The following is a 17,529-nucleotide window of genomic DNA, read 5'->3' as shown; positions in this document are numbered from 1 at the left end:
GCAGAGGTATGAAGGTGCAAAGATGAAGATGGATATATCTCCTCCCCTTCCAATACTTTTAAAGCAATATATGATTGAGAGGCAAATCCAAACCAAACAGTTGGATTCTTCGCAGTAGAAAGAGATTTTCCCCCAAGTACGATTTACCCCATGTGTCTATACAGACATAATTTCAGTGTGAAAATTGTTCAAAGAAAACATCATTTGGTATTGCGGATGTAAATGAAAATAGGAGTTCTGTCAAAATTTTAGCACAATCAGACTGACGGAGATGCTATGTTAATGTGCATGCAGCTGAGTGAGTTTGGAATGAGTATTTTTATTTCATTTGTGTAGAAACAGCAAGATCTGACCTCTCAAATCTTGATTTTTGATGTATTGTTCCACATCTCAAAACACAATCAATTTGACATAAGACTGAACATAGCGTCGTAATTACAAAGAATACAAGAGGAGACAATTTGACAAACATGAAGTGTGGGGACCTACTAAAAAGCAAAGCTTGTAATGTCTAAAAAGCAAAGCTTGTAATGTGCTACAGTTGTATATGTGCTACCACAGAAATTCTTCTTTCACAGTTAGCAAGATCCTGTATTTACATCTGATTCTGCTCTGAGTGCACAAGTTTTGAATGAAATTATATTTTGAATGCTGCAGTGATACTTTGTATTTATTTCAGCCACCGGTATATTGAGAGCCTATGTCAAACTCCTAAGACTTGATCTCATTAGACACATTACAGATTTGATGGATTTAAGTCCATGCTAAAAACTTACCTTTTTGATAATTTTTTTATTATGTTTCTGTTATATGAATGTTGATTTTTTTTTTTTTTTTTGTCTTCACACATAGTGAATCTCTTTATGGCATTTTGCATTTCTACAAACTGAATGTTATTATCTTACAACAATACATCAAACTCAAAACCTCTCACTTAATGATGTGTAATGATTTGGTGCCGGTGTTAGCTTGCTCTGATCCTGCGGCTTTATGAGGGCCTAAGGCTAGGTTTAGCCAGAAACTTTTTTTTTTAAAAATACTGCAAATCGCTACTTAAGATACAGAATCAGATTTCAGCATTTGTGTGTGAATGTATATGACGGGTGTTTTCAGTTTGGGGCACATTGGAGGAACAGAGTAGGCACCGACGAGTTAATACAGCCATTGTCTAAAAGTTGACAGAAAACATGTCAAATAGTAAAAGATTTAAGAAGAGTAAGTCTGTGGAAACAATTTCATTTCTCACATATAAACCTGCTTGTAATTTAAACCATTATTTGACACATATAAACTGCCATTTTCAGATTAAATACGGGAAGATTTGTAATGCTTTCCCATCATGAAGTGTCAGCATTTAATCTTTAGTTGTAAGTCACACACACACACTCACCATTTTCACACCATTTTCACATTTCTGCAAGAGGCGATGATGACTAAACTTGTATGGAAACCAGATGATTGCAGACATCTGACTTCATGTCCACTGTATATTATGGAAATTTAAATGATGACACAATTTTCGGCATATCTCCTGGTTGTACGTCATTATTTTTGCTATGTTTTAATGAATAGTGTCAGTGTAGCTGGTCAGAGAAACACTTACCATTTTTGGGGTCTTGAGTCTGTGTTGAACTGTAAAATGGGTTGCGTGCCGTTTCTTGGTTGAACGTGTCTTGGACTGCTATGATTAGCTGGAGCTTGGCTAACTTCCCGCTTCAGTCGTGTGGCGTTAAATGGTCCCAGTGCGGAAGCATCGCACCTAGTATGGATGATTTCAGGAGAATTTCTCTCTTTCTCTTTCTTCCTTCCTATCTCTATCACCCACCCCCTCTCTCTTGCCCCTCCCCCCCCCCCCCCACTCTCTCTCTCTCTGTCTTTCTAATAATCCATCTTTTATTTTCTCTCTTTCACTCTGATTCTCTTCTCTATCAGTCTTCCAGTTCCGTAGCTTCTGGAATGAAAAGCAATGATTGGTCATTCGCATTTCCCAGGTTTGCTCGGATTAGCATATTTATGATTTCATTTTTGCCCAATGCATATTTATAGGCTGAGGGATTATGATTTTTCCATTATTATTGTTGTTGTCATCATTTCAGCAAAAGGGCTGTGCTTGGAAAAATCAGGAAAAGGCAGATTAGAATCTGACTTTGCAGTGCATTGTGTGAAATGTGGATTACTTGAGAGAAAGGACTTGTAACCTTCTTCCCCTCCCCTCCGCCCCCCCCCCCAAAAAAATGCATCATTTTGAGTTATTTTCTAGAGAAACTGGTTGTGTATATATGTGATGTACGCATGTCTTAGAGATATTCTACCTTCTACTGTAAAAGTGGACATTTTCGCGGTGTTGAAATTTTTACGCATTTCGCGCAACCAGAAACTAGTGTTAAAATAAAAGCACGTGAATATTTTTGCGTACCATGTTTTCCAGTAGTTGATGTCTTTGATTCCGCTGAATTAAAGGACATATGGAAAGCTTGAAAGGGGTAATTTGCATCTTTATGAAGGATTACGAGGAGTTCATGATGATGGAGATGATCCTTGCGTGCATTTTAGAAGCAGAAATGGCTGGACTGGGCATAATCTTTGTGGTTGAAATTTGAAAGGGTCTTAGGTTTTTAACAGACTGAGAAAAGAGAGGAAAATAAGAAGGGAGAGAGAATATTTACTGTATGAAGGAGGACTGATTATTCTTATAAATAAATATTTCAATGATTACTAGAAAAGTGTGTTGAACAGCAAAATGCCAAGATTTCATGCTCCTTACTGAACAGAGTGTAGGATCTTTAAAGAAGATTCAAGAAGCCAATATTTCTTTGTTGTTGCTATTGTTGATGTGATTTTTTAAAAATTATGTTGCAAGAGCATGGCTGGCGGAACTGGATGTGTTGGGTTGTTTTTTTGTTTGTTTGTTGTTGTTTTTTTTTGGGGGGGGGGAGGGATGTGCTAGTATGAGGTGCAGCGTGTTAGAGTGTGTGTGTTTCTGCCCCCTGTTTCATATCATCTTTAACAACTTTCCCATTGATTTGTGCATTACTGATCTGAAGAAAAACTCATTTCAAGTCAATGCTCAAGAAGTAACTATCACCCATTCCCCCTAAAGAGTCAATCTTTTTGAGTTACTGCAAGTGGTCATGATTTGCTGCAGAATCTCTTCTGTGTAAATTCATGTCAAAGGAAATTTAGTAAATATTTTATTGCAAGTCAGAGAGGGACTTGTTACTCGTGAATGTAACAGTTGTCAGACACCTCCTTGGTCAATGCTATCATGATCCCATCTTGCTGTCATATGTAATTGTTGCTGCTGATGATGTTTTCTGGCTAAAAAATCTACAGCAATGAGATTCTGTACCTTTTTTTCTATTCTTTGTCAGATTTTGATGAAATTTCTACATGTTTGTTTAATTGATTTTACACTCTACATTATGGGAAGCTAAATAAAATGTGGAGTGTCAGTTCACCTGATTATTGTAACAACTGTGCAATAGCTTCTGTGTTATCTATTTGGTATTTCCAGTCATAGATTACTTGATGTGTGTACGGAATTACTTTTTTTGAAACCCTTCGTGATTTAAATTTTCCGTTCAGTTGCAGAATTCAGACCATATTGAGATGGAGCAAGTGATGTACTGTTGAATCGGTTCTAGGATTGGGGGGGGGGGGGGGACTGGGCAGATCGGAGGCACGTTAGACGTTAATATTTGATGAGCGGGATAGATCCTCAAGTGGGGCAGTGATTTGCGTCCCTGGATTACATGGGAGAGTGGATGCTGTAATGGGAGCCTAACTGAGTGTGTAATCAGAGCGGATGTCTGAATAGGAGAATCATCATTACGAAAGAGTCTCCCACTCCTATAATGTGCCTGAAGTGTGCATGCGTATTTCTACCATTTGTTTGTGTGCATGAGTATGTGGGCCAAGAAGAGAATTTGCTCTGAGGCCGAAAGCTACATGTACAGTTGTACTATGATTGAAAAGCATTGAAAACAAAGCGCACTGATCATTGAATATGTCAATGAAGCAGGGTAGCTATTGGAGGTCATCATGACTTTTCTCATACCAGTTTTGTTTGTATAGCATAGCATCGTGTCATCACCTCATGCAAACTATTGCGTGGGGACATTATTCTGTTTGTTGCTTTGCATATGAATTTGTTGCTATAATCTTACTAGAATCCTCACCTCTGTGATATATTCAGAAATTACCTTATGGAGGACATATTTCATGTAGTACATCAAATTGGTGAAAGTCAGATCTCAAATTTGAAAAAAAAAAAAAATGATTTGGTTGGTAAGTGTGTGTATAACAAAGTTTAGATATTTGACAGCATTACAGATGTCATGATGATTAATCACATAGCCAAATAGCTCATTTTTTAATTTTCCTAGATGGTGGAACTATTACCTGTTTTCTGGTTTCTAGTTAGTGATTTTTTTTGTGTTTCTTTTCTATTATTCTGCAAGTTGACACAGTAAAGAAGAGAAGGAATTTGTGCTTTACTTTGATAAAGAAAAACAAACAAACTTCTAATTGTGTCAAGTTTCTCATTCAATTGATTTGTGCTTTCTCCTTTGTCTTAATCTGCAGTGTGATTCCCCCTTCATTATTGGCTTCTATGGAGCTTTCTTCACAGAAAACAGAATCTCAATATGCACAGAGTTTATGGATGGTAAGCCAGCAACCCATGTGATCTATAAGTCCTGCAGAAGTACCAATTTATTCAGTTTGATCCAACTATCTTATTTTGTGATTTATCTGCAAAGTCATTTCTTTTGTTGAGAAATTTTAGCTGAATTGCAGTGATGCAGTAATCACATGTTTCAGGGCCCCCTATTGTCTTAGGCATTTTCCATAAGAACAAACTACTGGACAGTGTGCCAATACAGTTGCAATTGTGTGAAATACAATTTGATTGAAATGTATCATTGTTGTCTTTATGTTAATGTGTATGAAAAAATTTGCTATATGATTTGATAAAACCATTTAAGTAGAAGTGTTTATTTTAGGAAGATTATATAGAGCATTTAAAGTACACAAGCAATCCATAGACAAAATGCAGCCATAAAGGATATACAATCAGATATACATATTTGCTTATTTGCATGTACTTGTCTATTCATTGCATCTGAAACATGAAAGTTAGTGAATAAACCATATAGTTAAGATTTCTAGGATGGAGAGTGTTATGTAGCGCAATGATATATTTTCATTGTCACTCGCCATTTGAAGCATATCATATGGGTGAAGTTTCACGTGTAGGAATATATTATTTTATTGGCAGAGTTTCTAATGTGGTCTTTAATCATTGTTTCGCCCTTCTGCTCTAGGTGGCTCCCTAGAAATGTATCGATGCATTCCAGAGTCAATACTTGGGAGGATGACCGTATCGGTAAGTTTCATTCAGGTGTCCTCATTCGTTTTTATCCCTATACTTCCAACAGATCAACATGGATGCATTACACTATGTCCAGAAATAATGGAGTTATAACCACTAAGTCATCAGTTGAGAATACATTTGTCTGGTCTATGTGGATGTTGTAGCAAATGTCAGTAGAAAACACTGCAGTACCAAACCTTTTCATTTAAGTTAATAAATTAATCTTTTATTTGTTTATCTATATACTTCATTTCATTTATTTGTTTGTTTGTGTGTTTATTTGTTCGTTCGTTTGTTCATTCGTTCATTCATTCATTCATTTATGTGTTTTTTATTTGTTTATTACTTTTTTGAAATGAACTTTTAATTGCATGGAGAAATGTTCATCTGCTGGTTCAGTGCTCTGTTGAAGTTTAAAATGGTTGCAGTTAAAGCTTTCTTATTTATTTTCACTGTTTCAGATTGTCAGGGGCTTGAATTATTTGTGGAATCTAAAGATTATGCACAGAGGTGAGTATTAAAGTGACACCAAGCAGTCAGGAGCTTCACACAATGACACACATTTCTTAATCCATCCATTTGGCCTGCAGTGATGATGTTCTATGTTATACAACACATAAAAAGAATGTAGCTATCCAATTGGTTGATTGCTCATTACGTGACATTTCACACTGTCGCTGTCAGCCATGCAATTTTGTTTGAGCAAAAATGGATGCCACATAGCCGGCGTCACCAATATCATTGACTCCCATGTGAAAGTCATAATCGACTTGTAAATTTTGTTCCGTTGCACAGCTCAGATGTCACAATAAACAAACCTTTGCCACACGTGCTGTAACAATTACAAATGCGCATTCTGTGACTCATTTTACTGTAAACAACCTCAACTGATCTTTTTTGCATACGAATGACTGTGCAACTCCTTCGCCTTTCATTAAAAAAAATGGTTGCCATTTCTGTACTGAATTGAACCATCTGTGTGGACCATATCTGTTGATGTGGGAGGTGTTGTTTTAGTGTGGACCATATCTGTTGATGTGGGAGGTGTTGTTTTAAGCAAATAGTGTATGGTCTTTTCCAGTAGATTTCTCACTCGTAACCATTCACTATATGTATACTGTTGTTTATTAAGTGTGTGCATGTGTGCAAATCTTATTATATCTTCTGGTCTCATAAAGCTACAGTGTATCATGTACCAGGCATTCTTTGTGTCATGAACACAGGATGAATGCTGGCAGTCAGGTGACTGGATTAGTTGTTGTTTCATGCCAGAATGAGGGTAGTCTACCTTTCAGGCCTCTCTCTTGTGAATCACATGAGAGATATTCCACTTTCTAATGCCTGAATTAATCAGTGTACCAATCTCCCTACTTCTCCGCCAAGACGTGAAGCCGTCCAACATCCTGGTCAACACTCAGGGGGAGATCAAACTCTGCGACTTTGGGGTCAGTGCCCAACTGGTCAGCTCCATCACCAGAACCTACATCGGGACCAATGCCTATATGGCGGTGAGTCTAGAAGGCTTCTCCTTTTCCCTGTTTATCCAAGGTTAAGATGTGGCATTTTAGCATGTTTAAAGGCATAATTTACCATTTGCAGGTGAAACAAAAACCCAGCATTAGTGCTTCAAAATAGTTCTAAAATGTGAGTTAGGAATAGAAACAACCAATGTAAAAATTTGAACCAGTATAATCAATGTTAAGTATTGTTAAATGTACAAAATGTGAACAATAGTTATAATAAAAATGTTTCCTGACTAAACCATCTTCAGTTATGGTTTAATGAGAAAAATACTGATATCTCCTTATACAATGTATTTTAGGCTGTAGTACAAAAATTTTATACAGTAAGATGTTTTGTGATACAACAGACCTACACATATGCATCAAAAGTCATATCTTGAACATTTTTTAAATTACTGCTTCCAAAGGTAAACATGAACTGTAATAAAGAGTTCAGAAAAAAATATGATCTCTTTGATTATTCTTCAGGAATGAAAGATTGATTCCACACTAGATGGTGCATCACCCACAGTGAAAATGTCATCACCTATTTATCTATTTTTTGCATGATTTGCACAGGCTGCTTCCTTTTGATTTTTAATGGTTATAGTTCAATTAATCTTTCTAGGAGTAAATTTCTTGTGATATTGTTTGACTGTAGTCTTTTCAACCTAGCATCTTTCATAGTTCTTACGAAAACTCTATCATTAGGATATTTTGCCTCTCTTATTTGATATCAATAATATAGTAATGATATGCAGTTATAATGTGCTGTCTCTATTGTTTACAATACTCTTGGTGCATGAGAGCCTGCATAGGGCAGAGCATGCTATATTCACACAAAATAATAACAACTCGTCGTACAATCATGAAAATTCAATCGTATGTGAAAATTAACCAAAATTATATGTCACAGTAGAGTATATTAATTTTTAAAAAGATAGAATTTTCATCAACAATTCTGCAGATTAATTAAGAATAATTTCTCAGAAGCAAAATACAGACGTATGTAGTATAAATTTAACATACTTTGAATTGAAAATGTGGAATCTTTTTTCTTCTCTTTTACAAGAAATGCTGAGTACCTTGCAATTTCCTCAATTGTAATTGAGTATATGAATATAAGAACGACCCAAGTCCATGGAAGACCATTTCGAGTAAACTTAAAAAAGCTTCATATCTTTTTTATTTGTCCAATAATATTCTATTTAACTGTGATGGGACGGCAACATTGTATATACAAATTAGAACATATATTATTATGACAATTAACATTTACATTAATTGTGGAGAGGCCATTTTGTGTGATGGACTTGGGTCGTTCTTTGAATCATATATACATGATATTCTGCTATAGAGATGAGAGAAGGATGAGAGAGGGCGCTATAATATGAATGTAAGAATGACCCAAGTCCTTAATTTTTACATTCATATAAGATTGAACTCATTAATTTCAGGCACTTCCGGGGGTAATTAGGATTTATCATTTATACACAAGATGAATCTATGCAGAAGCTACAATTTCCCATGTCAAACTGAATTTGGCCAAAAATTGGACTTGGGTCGTTCTTATATTCAGGTCTTCAATTGTAAGATTTACCTTCCTTCACAGCCGGAGCGAGTGTTGGGTGACGAGTATGGTGTGCATTCAGAAGTCTGGAGTTTGGGAGTCTTCTTATTAGAGGTGAGACTGCTCTGGCTCCGGCATCATACTTAATTCCCCACCAAGCAATGACAACTCTTTTGTCCTTTGCTGCTTCCATTTGTTGACCATATTGTAACATTGCTATATGACAGCTGCAAGGATAATAGTAGATCTGTCACACAAGCTGATAATTGCCACTCAACGAAAATGGAAACAGTGAATGTTGAATTAAAGCAGGTGACCACTAAGGATTTCTATGAACAGAAGAGTTTTGCTTGTGTTTGACATTTTGGTTACCATAAGATTACCATTGATTGCCATAAGCAAGCGGCCACTTTGAAAGAAGACATTATTTCCGGTACTGTGCATTCCGAACTGTTTTAATCTTTGAAATGTTTGAAATTTTGTAATTCTTTAATAGTGTGAGAAAGTAGATTTTGTACACATGCATTAATAAGGCCTATCTTTAGTGTCATGACAAATCTCTTTTGAGAATATTGATGAGCTAATGATTAGTTTTGGTTACATATTATCAGAAAGTTGGGGTGTTTTTTTTTTTTTTTTTTTCTTTTTGGTCCCACACCTTACTTTTCCTGGTGCACTGCAATGCTGTGATGATGAAGGATATTTGGCCTCAGTATGTTCCTGCCTTGTTAACCAGGTGTAAATTTTAGAAGAGAAAGATCTACAAACACTGGTGTAGATGATTTAAATACATACAGTTAAGGTCTGGTTGTCAGATTAAACTCAGTTTTGAGAAGGAGTTGTAGAAATAATTGTTTAAAGCGAGTACTCAATACAAATCAAACAGCACAAATAAACAAACAAATTTTCCATGGATATGAACGTTACGGTTTTTAAACTGTATGGTAGTTGGCATTGGCAGTGATTTTTGTCAACACGACTAGGTTTGTCAAATGTTGCTTTTTGAATGATAATCTATGAGATTACAAGGTGTGTGTGATACAGAGATAGCCAAGTGCAGTCATCTACTGTTTTTTTTGTCTTTGACATTTATATCATCATTTTTTTTATTTTATCTATCCACATTGCAGATGGCAACCGGACGATTTCCATATCCAGTGAGTTTCATATTTTCCCTCATTTTTAGAGTTACATTGACATAATGAACAGGATTACTAATTACTGCTTCTTTTTGTTCTAATTGCTGACTGGAATTAAAACAATATGATGATAAACTGTGACACCCCCCCCCCCCTTGATTGTTCATTTTCTATCTACGATGGGCATTTTTGGTATCATCTGTATTGGGAATGCATATTTAATACGTGTTTACCTGTGACTTGTGACAAGTCACCTCTAGCCTGTGTTTAATAAAATGCATAAGGGGCTACAAATGACCATTTATCAAATTCAAGTCCAGAAGTCATTGATTGGTCGGCCTTGAGATGGCAAAACAATGTATGTCGAAAATTCATGAAAATTGATGTAGTCACATATTTCAGATTATTTTAGTATGATCTAACTCTTGACCAAATCTTGAAATCAGAACCCATTCCGTTACTGAGATATGACACTCCCTCCCATTGGGCATTGTTCAAATTTTATTTGCAAAACAATGTAAGCGGCGATATGCTTGCCCCTGCTCAACACATGTTGGGCATGGACTTGACAAAATAACAAGCTGAACAAGGTTTTCAAAACTTCAAGCTCAATTTACTGGAAATGAGGTTGGATGTAGAAACACTGTTTTGCCATCTCAAGGCCGTGGTAATTTTCTCCCATTCCCTGTAAGAGGAAATACTGCATAGGGGGCCTACAGCTACAGTCATTTCTTTCCTCATTTTTCCCATTCTGCAGGTAACACCAAGAGAACGTGATCTCTCGGTGAGTAGTGCTGTTCCTCATTCCAAGCCCTCGTTTGCAGACACTTGCCATACTTTAGTTACATTGTCATCACATGATTTTGCATCGGGTCGCACATATTGTAGCTCTTGTGTTTGACTTGTTAGAAGAAAAGTGTAGTGGGTGCTGATGTTTTTTTTTGTTTTTTGTTTTTTGTTTTTTTTTCATTTCATCTGTATACGTGGACACCGGCAGGAATATTTTTGTTAGATGCAAAGAGATACAAAAAGTTGTTGTTGATTAGTCATATGATGGATGGGAATTGTAGAATTGTTGTGTATCACTTCTATGTGTTACAGAAGTAATATGAACTCTGTTCATTTTGGTAATGTTTCATTCTTCTGCATTGCCCTTAGTATTTGATTTCAGTATGTCATTTTCCAAACTATTATCCATGCAGACTAATGAGGTTGTCTTGAAGATACATGTAGTTGAAATTATGTAATCTATGTTTTAATCAAATTTCAATTTTTATGATTACCATTCTGCATTCCCTTTCAACTTGTATGATTACAAAGTCAATTGAGATAACAAAAGTCACAAGTATAGGGCAGTAAATTAAGCAAAGAAGTATTCTACAACTTTGCATGGAAAATGTTAGTAATTTTCGTCTCAGTCGTCCCATTAAAAAAAAAAAAAAGTCTTTCAAAATGTGGGATCTTATTTTCTTCCCCAGTGATTGAAGCTGTGAAATTCATTTCATTTCTTCTGTGTTTGATTCTCCCTTTGCAGCCAATAGATCTTCTGCAGTGTATTGTCCATGAGGTAAATATTTATTTTGCAGGTGTATCAATATTTCTGTAGTGAGTTCTGAGTTTCTTTGCTTCACAAAGAAACCTTCCCAACTTAGATAAATCATTACGACAGAATATGGACCAGACATGAAATTAGTTGATATGGAACAAAGGAGTCTAATGAATAAACAGCAGAACTTGCTTAGAATGTACAAGTATCCAGTGGCGTGAATAGTGGAGTTGGACCATATCTGTGAGAATCAGTTGAAAAGAGAGGAACAAGATTGGATCAGAGAAAAATAAAATGAAAACCATGTCATTTTCCAATGCGTTTATTGCAGACAATATGATACTTTTGGTACAGTAGGGCATGTTTTGATAGTCTAAAATTAGTGTGCAGTATATTAGTTTTTGTTCTTTTTCTTTGATGCTGATATACCTAATCAAATATATATCTGTTTTGATAACCTGTGAGTCATTGTCTTCTTTTATTATTTTTTTTCTGATACCCAGAAGCCGCCAAGGTTACCAAGTGACAAATTTTCACAAGAATTTGTGGACTTTGTCAATCGATGGTGAGTGACAGTGATGCCAATTTTTTTTCCTTTTATCCTATTCAACACATGCCTGGAACTTTTCATGATACTCTGCCCATTAGCATATATTCTTTCTTCCTTGTGCATGTATAAAACTTGAAAACTTTGTAAACTCTTGTTAGATATATTTGAAGGAAAGTGGGAAAGTATGATTGTCTAAGGGCAACTCGAGGGCAAGATTTAGACATGTGATACATAGGTATACTGGAGTTAATATTTTTTGTTCATCAAAGCAATTGAAATAGAGCCGAGTGAGATATGGCCATTAGAAGAGCCTTCATGTGTTATCACAGAAAACCAACACGTTCAGTGCAGAGATATGATGTATGATGTGCAGTGGGGTTGTGAACAAGTGTCTTTGTTTCCATGTCTGTCTTTTAAACTACTATTATTTCTAATGCATCTACATACAAATTATGTGCCTAGATTTTGGAGATTTCTTCCTCCTGCATTGGATTTGCCATCAGATAACATTCTTTTTTTTATGTGATAGAGTGGGATTTAGTTCCATTGTTCTCTGTTTATATTTCTAATCAGGAGTTGCCTGTCATATTTCTTTGCAATAGTCCCCGGATCAGTGATAGGTTCACACACCAATATGATTCTCCTTAATGCATGCAGTGCTGAGATTTAAAACATTTTTTCAACAAGCATGGATCAAATGGATCCCAGAAAATGTTATGTGCTCTTTCTCTTTCCCTCACATTACCTCTCCCTCCTTTTTAAAAAAATATCTCTTGCTCCTTGTTGCATCAAACACAGTTTGCAGAAGCAGCCCGGGGACCGGCCCAAGCCCCAGGACCTCATGCAGCATCCCTTCATCCGCATCTTCGCCGACGGCAACAAGCAGGTCATCGCCGAGTGGGTGTGTCAGGAGCTCCAGGAGTTGCGGCTACGGGGACTCGTGAAGGGACTCTAGGGGGGAAAGATCGCATCTTTGGACGGGATGTGTTCATGTGAAATGTAGATATAAATGAGACTCTTAGTTGTGGGGATGCCAGCGGGAGCATGCCACCTGAGGATGCATGACCGGGTGTTAATTCCAACACCACCTCCCCATTGATGCAGGCTCGCTTCTTCCACTTCTCCCGTTATCTTTTTGTTTCATGTATACTGTATAAGCTGTTATATTCGCGAGGGTTTAATTATCGCGAATTTTGCGAATCACAGTTGGATCGTGAATTTAACAACCCATGAAAATGACTCCATGCACTGTGTTAATAGAGCATTAACGTAAGCGTCAGCATCGATTCGCGAAAAGAACATCTCGCGAAAATGTCTATGACCTTGTTATTTGCGAAAATATCTAAATGCGAAAATAACAGCGTATACAGTACACCTCAGCCACGATTTATTACATGGTTGGTGGTGAGTGCAGAAGCGAATCTCGCATCTATCACTGCCTGTCATAATGGAATGTAGGTCCTGTGTGTGCGACCGGAAGATGCACATGTGAAGTTTTACTTGAAACCGCCTCTTCGTCAATACCTACAGCTATAGATGATTCTTCTCCTGCTTCTAGTTGTTCTTGTGGCATCTGTACCATAGTTTTATGGGGAATTATGTGAGTCAACTAATGTTCAGTAAAATTAACAATATGCCAAAATATTGCCTCAGGTAACACACATACACACACTGAGGTGTGAAATGGCTTGCTTTGCTTCTTGAGAAAAAATAATTTTTTCTTTATTTCTTATTCCTCTGCTGTGTTTCTTGATCTCTGATGTAATCATGAAATCATTTTTAAAGAAAAATTGTGAAACTGTCTGACATGTTCTGAGTCATGACTCATACGTGCTTGTATTTGCAAAATATCAGGCTTATGTGTGCAGAAATGCATGACCTATAGCAGTGAGACAAAAGCAATGAACTTGTCCAATGTAAAACAAATTGAAAGGCCGAGATTAGCATGGTCGGATGGATGTGCAGGGAATCATTATGTCATAGAAAAATGAAAACCTCTTCCAATCAAAGGGTGTGGTAAGGATAGGGCAGTAAATGAGGAAGAGCAGACTGTATGGACATGTGTATGGACATGTGGCTAGGAGAGAAAAGACCCACTGGCTTTGGAGAATGGTAAATTTCCCAGTTGCTGGGAAAAACCTACATGGGAGACCCTGCAAAACCATCAAAGGAGACAGAAGGGCAGCTAAAATCACCCACATCAACCCAACAGACAGGATGTCATAGAAGAGAACCATTAAACAGGCATGATATTCTGTAGATTTAAATCTGATTTCAGATTTTTTTTTCTCAAGTCTATACACATTTTGCTGTTTCCATGTATCAAAATTGCCTGAAAATTTTGATTTCCGATTTTTTCAGCAAACCTCAATATCATCCCTGATTAAAAGAAATGACCTGTCCAACCCCACTGAGTTGGGAAAAAAATGAACTGTCAAGGATGATGATGAGAAATTTCCATAATTTGCAGAGTGAAGTAATGAAAATATACTCTTTGCTAATTCTTCTTTACTTTTTCTAGGTAGTAATCATTGAGAGGCAACTTTGGTCATTGTCGGTCATTGCCTTTCAAAAAACTCCCTGGGTAGATTCTGGAAAGGAGTTAACCCTTTTAATAGTAAGGTAGTGAAAGTAAAGGTGGTGTCATGTAAGCATATGTCCGTGGATTTTTCGAGCAGAGATGGACAAGAAGCAAAATATTTATTGTTATTATCATTATGGTTATCATAATCATTTTTCAGCATTTATGCATGGGCATGTTGGAAGGCATACATTGAGAGGAGAGAAATGGTTATGGGTATGGTTGGGCAAGCATGGTTGGAAGCAATCAAATATTGTACAGACATTCTGTGCCAAATACAGTGAGAAGATGATAGTCAGCTGAATCAAAATGGTAGTGCTTTTAACTCTCATAGCACCATTGGTGAGAATCAGCAAGATTTTAATCATGTGGCCAGTGATTTTTTATTTGCAATGATTAAATTATATGAAAGCTGCAGCGTTAGATATGTAACGGTACACGTCATCGCTCAAAAAAGATGTCCGGCATTGACCTTTAGGAACCAGGGGAGGGGCAAAAGGCATTGAGGTCACTTCTCACTGGTCAACTGCCCACTGGACCTAACCACATATATGTAATATATTCCACATCTGCACCGAGTGCTTGAATCAAGACTATCTCGATAGTTGCTCCTCCTCCTTCAGAGCTGCATCAAGTTTTGCAGCCATCCAGTGGATAGGGCCAAACAAATGTCAGCATGGTAGAGGTCAGCATGAGGGCAGTTTAGGGTGGTTCATTGAGAAAGCCAGATTGTTCGGGTGCTGACAGGATAATGACATTAATTACACGGAAATCAGCTTTTGGCAGTAAAGTATTACCAACTGTGATATTTTATTCATTCAATGAAATGTAGTATCAATCTAAAATTTCAGCAAAATTTTGTCACTTTGTATTCATAGCAGTATGCTGTTGCTGAACGTGTTAAAACAAGTTCTTGTGTTGGGAGAAAATGTGAGTGGAAAGTATCTTGGGCACAACAATGAATTTTAAGTTTTATCCTTCTGTCATTATCTAATGAGCAATGTAGGTCCTATGTGATAACATGGTCATTGAAGTAATCAGGCCATTTTTCCCCTTTGTCACAGTTGATGCATCTTCTGTTCTTTGACATTGAAGCATGACCCTCGTATTATAGGGCCATTTCCTTGAGATGTCAAAACCTCCCCAGTATCCCTTACTTATGGCCTCACAAAAACAAAAACAAAAAACAAAACAAAAACACACAGCTGTGTGTTTTGGACTATTGGTGATCTATGATCAGTTATTAGTTATATGTATGTGTAATAATGGAAGAACTGTAAATCTTTTGCAAGGGTTCAGCATGACGGGGCAGTAGATGACATGTCTTTTGAAAATGCATCAGTATATAGCTAAGGACTGGCATTGGGGGAACATACAGAGTGTACCATCCTAAAGATTTTTCATCGTAACAAGGGAGGTTGGAACATTCTGTATGTTGCCAACAACAAAAGTGGCCATCCTTCATTTTGTCTGGGTTTGATAGTCAAAATATATCAAAGAGTACCAGGGTAATGCATACCTTCACCTTGAACTTTCTGTGGAAATCCTCTCTGCAGCCTCACCAACAAGCCCACAGATATCTAGCTAGCTGTGCTGCGCAACTCTTCAAAGCTTCGTTTCCAAGAATTGTCCAAGAAATGTCAAAAAATATTACAAATGGTACCCTGCCTTCTGAGCGAATGTTTCCAGTTAATGCTGACTGGTATTTGATGAATGAAGATGGTAATTGTTATGGCAGTCTTCTGAATGCAACTCTGGTCACATCCGCATTATTTGTTGCTTTGAAATGGTCATAATCATTACTACTGGAGTGAACCACATCACAAGATGAAGCAGCAATTCTGCTCATTGATAAAAAGATAAAAATAAAAAAAGAGAGAAATATGTATAGATAGTGACATGACATCAGTTGTGATAATGACTGACATCACTCTTATGTGGAAACATAGAAAACTTAAGAACTCAGCTTTTTTTTCTGTTTTTGAAACTTCTGATTAAAACTCACAGTGGACCTCACTCGCAAAGTCAACTTGGACATGAAGTGGAGTTTCTCCTTTAAAACTTCAATTCATATTGAATGGCTGCAAATGTGTATTCCTTTGATAATCTCTATTTTATTGTATTGGTTTTGGGAGAAACATGTAGTATTACGTAGTCATGGTCTCTTAAAGTATTGTTTATTAGTTTTGTCAAAACTTAACACTGTGAGATTTTTTTTTTTCAGATATATTTGTTTTTGTTCTTGATTGCAAGAAATATGTATGGGCTGGTATATTGTGAATAGTGACATTCCATGATGATGGCAATGAGAGATCATCCATTTTGTGCAAAGATGTGTCAGTCACTAGTATCTAGACAAATTGACTCTGCAATCTTGGTGGTTCAGCTTGCCATGTTCATGTTAGACGATGTCTGCTCATGTGTGGGATATCACAAGTTTCTTCTCAATTTGATTGTGGTGTCACTCTGACTATTGCTCTAGTTTGACCAGCACTTTCGTTAGTTTGCAACTAAATGTTCAAACAGACATAGTGTAGCTATGATCAGCTATATATATCAATCTTGTGTCTGTTGTTGTATTCATTCATAGCAATGAGAATTGTTTTATGGCACTTGGAAAACAAGATGGCACCTCTGGCTTTATCTTCAGCTTGCCCTGTGTGATGTTATCGGACATCCACTCAAAAGATGAGATATTAACATGGCTGCCTTTCATCTCCTTCTTGTCTCTACTTCCAAGACCAACAATTACAACAAATATGTCTGCATTGAGTGGTTAGAACCAGGAGGGCATAACTTACTTCCATCAACTCTAAAAGAAAATGCTAATGCCCCTTGATTCGAACCTCATGAAAAAAAAAAAATACCAGATTTTGATTGGGAAAGAGTTCCAGGATCAAAAATGTAATCTGAAGTTTACCCTGTTTTGTTGTTGTTGTTGTTGTTAGGGTTGTTTTGTTTATCTTCACTAATTGTCACTCAGAACTTGTTGGCACAGATGAGAAACTGTGACCTTCTCTTGTTTTCCAAAATCTGCATCATTTTGACACAAAACCTGCTGGTTTGACATGCTCAAGACCACTCCACACAGTTCTAAATTTATGTTAGGTCACTTTTTTCCCCCTCTCAAAACAGTTTTTTTTTTTCCTTCCTTTATTTCGTATGCTCCCAACCCAAGAATAAGTTTGACAACCTCACGTGTGCCTGTCAAATAATATGTAGAATACCATTTTTATCATACTTGTGTACATTTCAGCCTTATCACTA

At 36.7% G+C, this 17,529-nt stretch overlaps 1 protein-coding gene across 1 annotated transcript in view; it reads left to right on the top strand.

Annotated features, from left to right (window-relative positions):
• Window positions 1–12,801, top strand: part of LOC140230571 (dual specificity mitogen-activated protein kinase kinase 5-like) — a 34,865-nt gene extending 22,064 nt beyond the window's left edge. Inside the window, exons 11-20 of the mRNA XM_072310713.1 lie at window positions 4,585–4,666; window positions 5,325–5,386; window positions 5,836–5,884; window positions 6,758–6,882; window positions 8,489–8,560; window positions 9,577–9,603; window positions 10,343–10,369; window positions 11,120–11,152; window positions 11,635–11,696; window positions 12,480–12,801. Of these exons, the coding sequence (XP_072166814.1) occupies window positions 4,585–4,666; window positions 5,325–5,386; window positions 5,836–5,884; window positions 6,758–6,882; window positions 8,489–8,560; window positions 9,577–9,603; window positions 10,343–10,369; window positions 11,120–11,152; window positions 11,635–11,696; window positions 12,480–12,636 (696 nt within the window). The 3' untranslated portion in view covers window positions 12,637–12,801. The remainder of the gene's footprint in view (window positions 1–4,584; window positions 4,667–5,324; window positions 5,387–5,835; window positions 5,885–6,757; window positions 6,883–8,488; window positions 8,561–9,576; window positions 9,604–10,342; window positions 10,370–11,119; window positions 11,153–11,634; window positions 11,697–12,479) is intronic.
• The last annotated feature ends 4,728 nt before the right edge of the window (window positions 12,802–17,529 follow it).

This window comes from Diadema setosum, chromosome 7 (genome assembly GCF_964275005.1).
Source record: "Diadema setosum chromosome 7, eeDiaSeto1, whole genome shotgun sequence".
Taxonomy (NCBI): Eukaryota; Metazoa; Echinodermata; class Echinoidea; order Diadematoida; family Diadematidae; genus Diadema; species Diadema setosum.
Note: the sequence above shows the minus strand (reverse complement) of the source record. Positions and strands in the feature narration are given on the sequence as shown.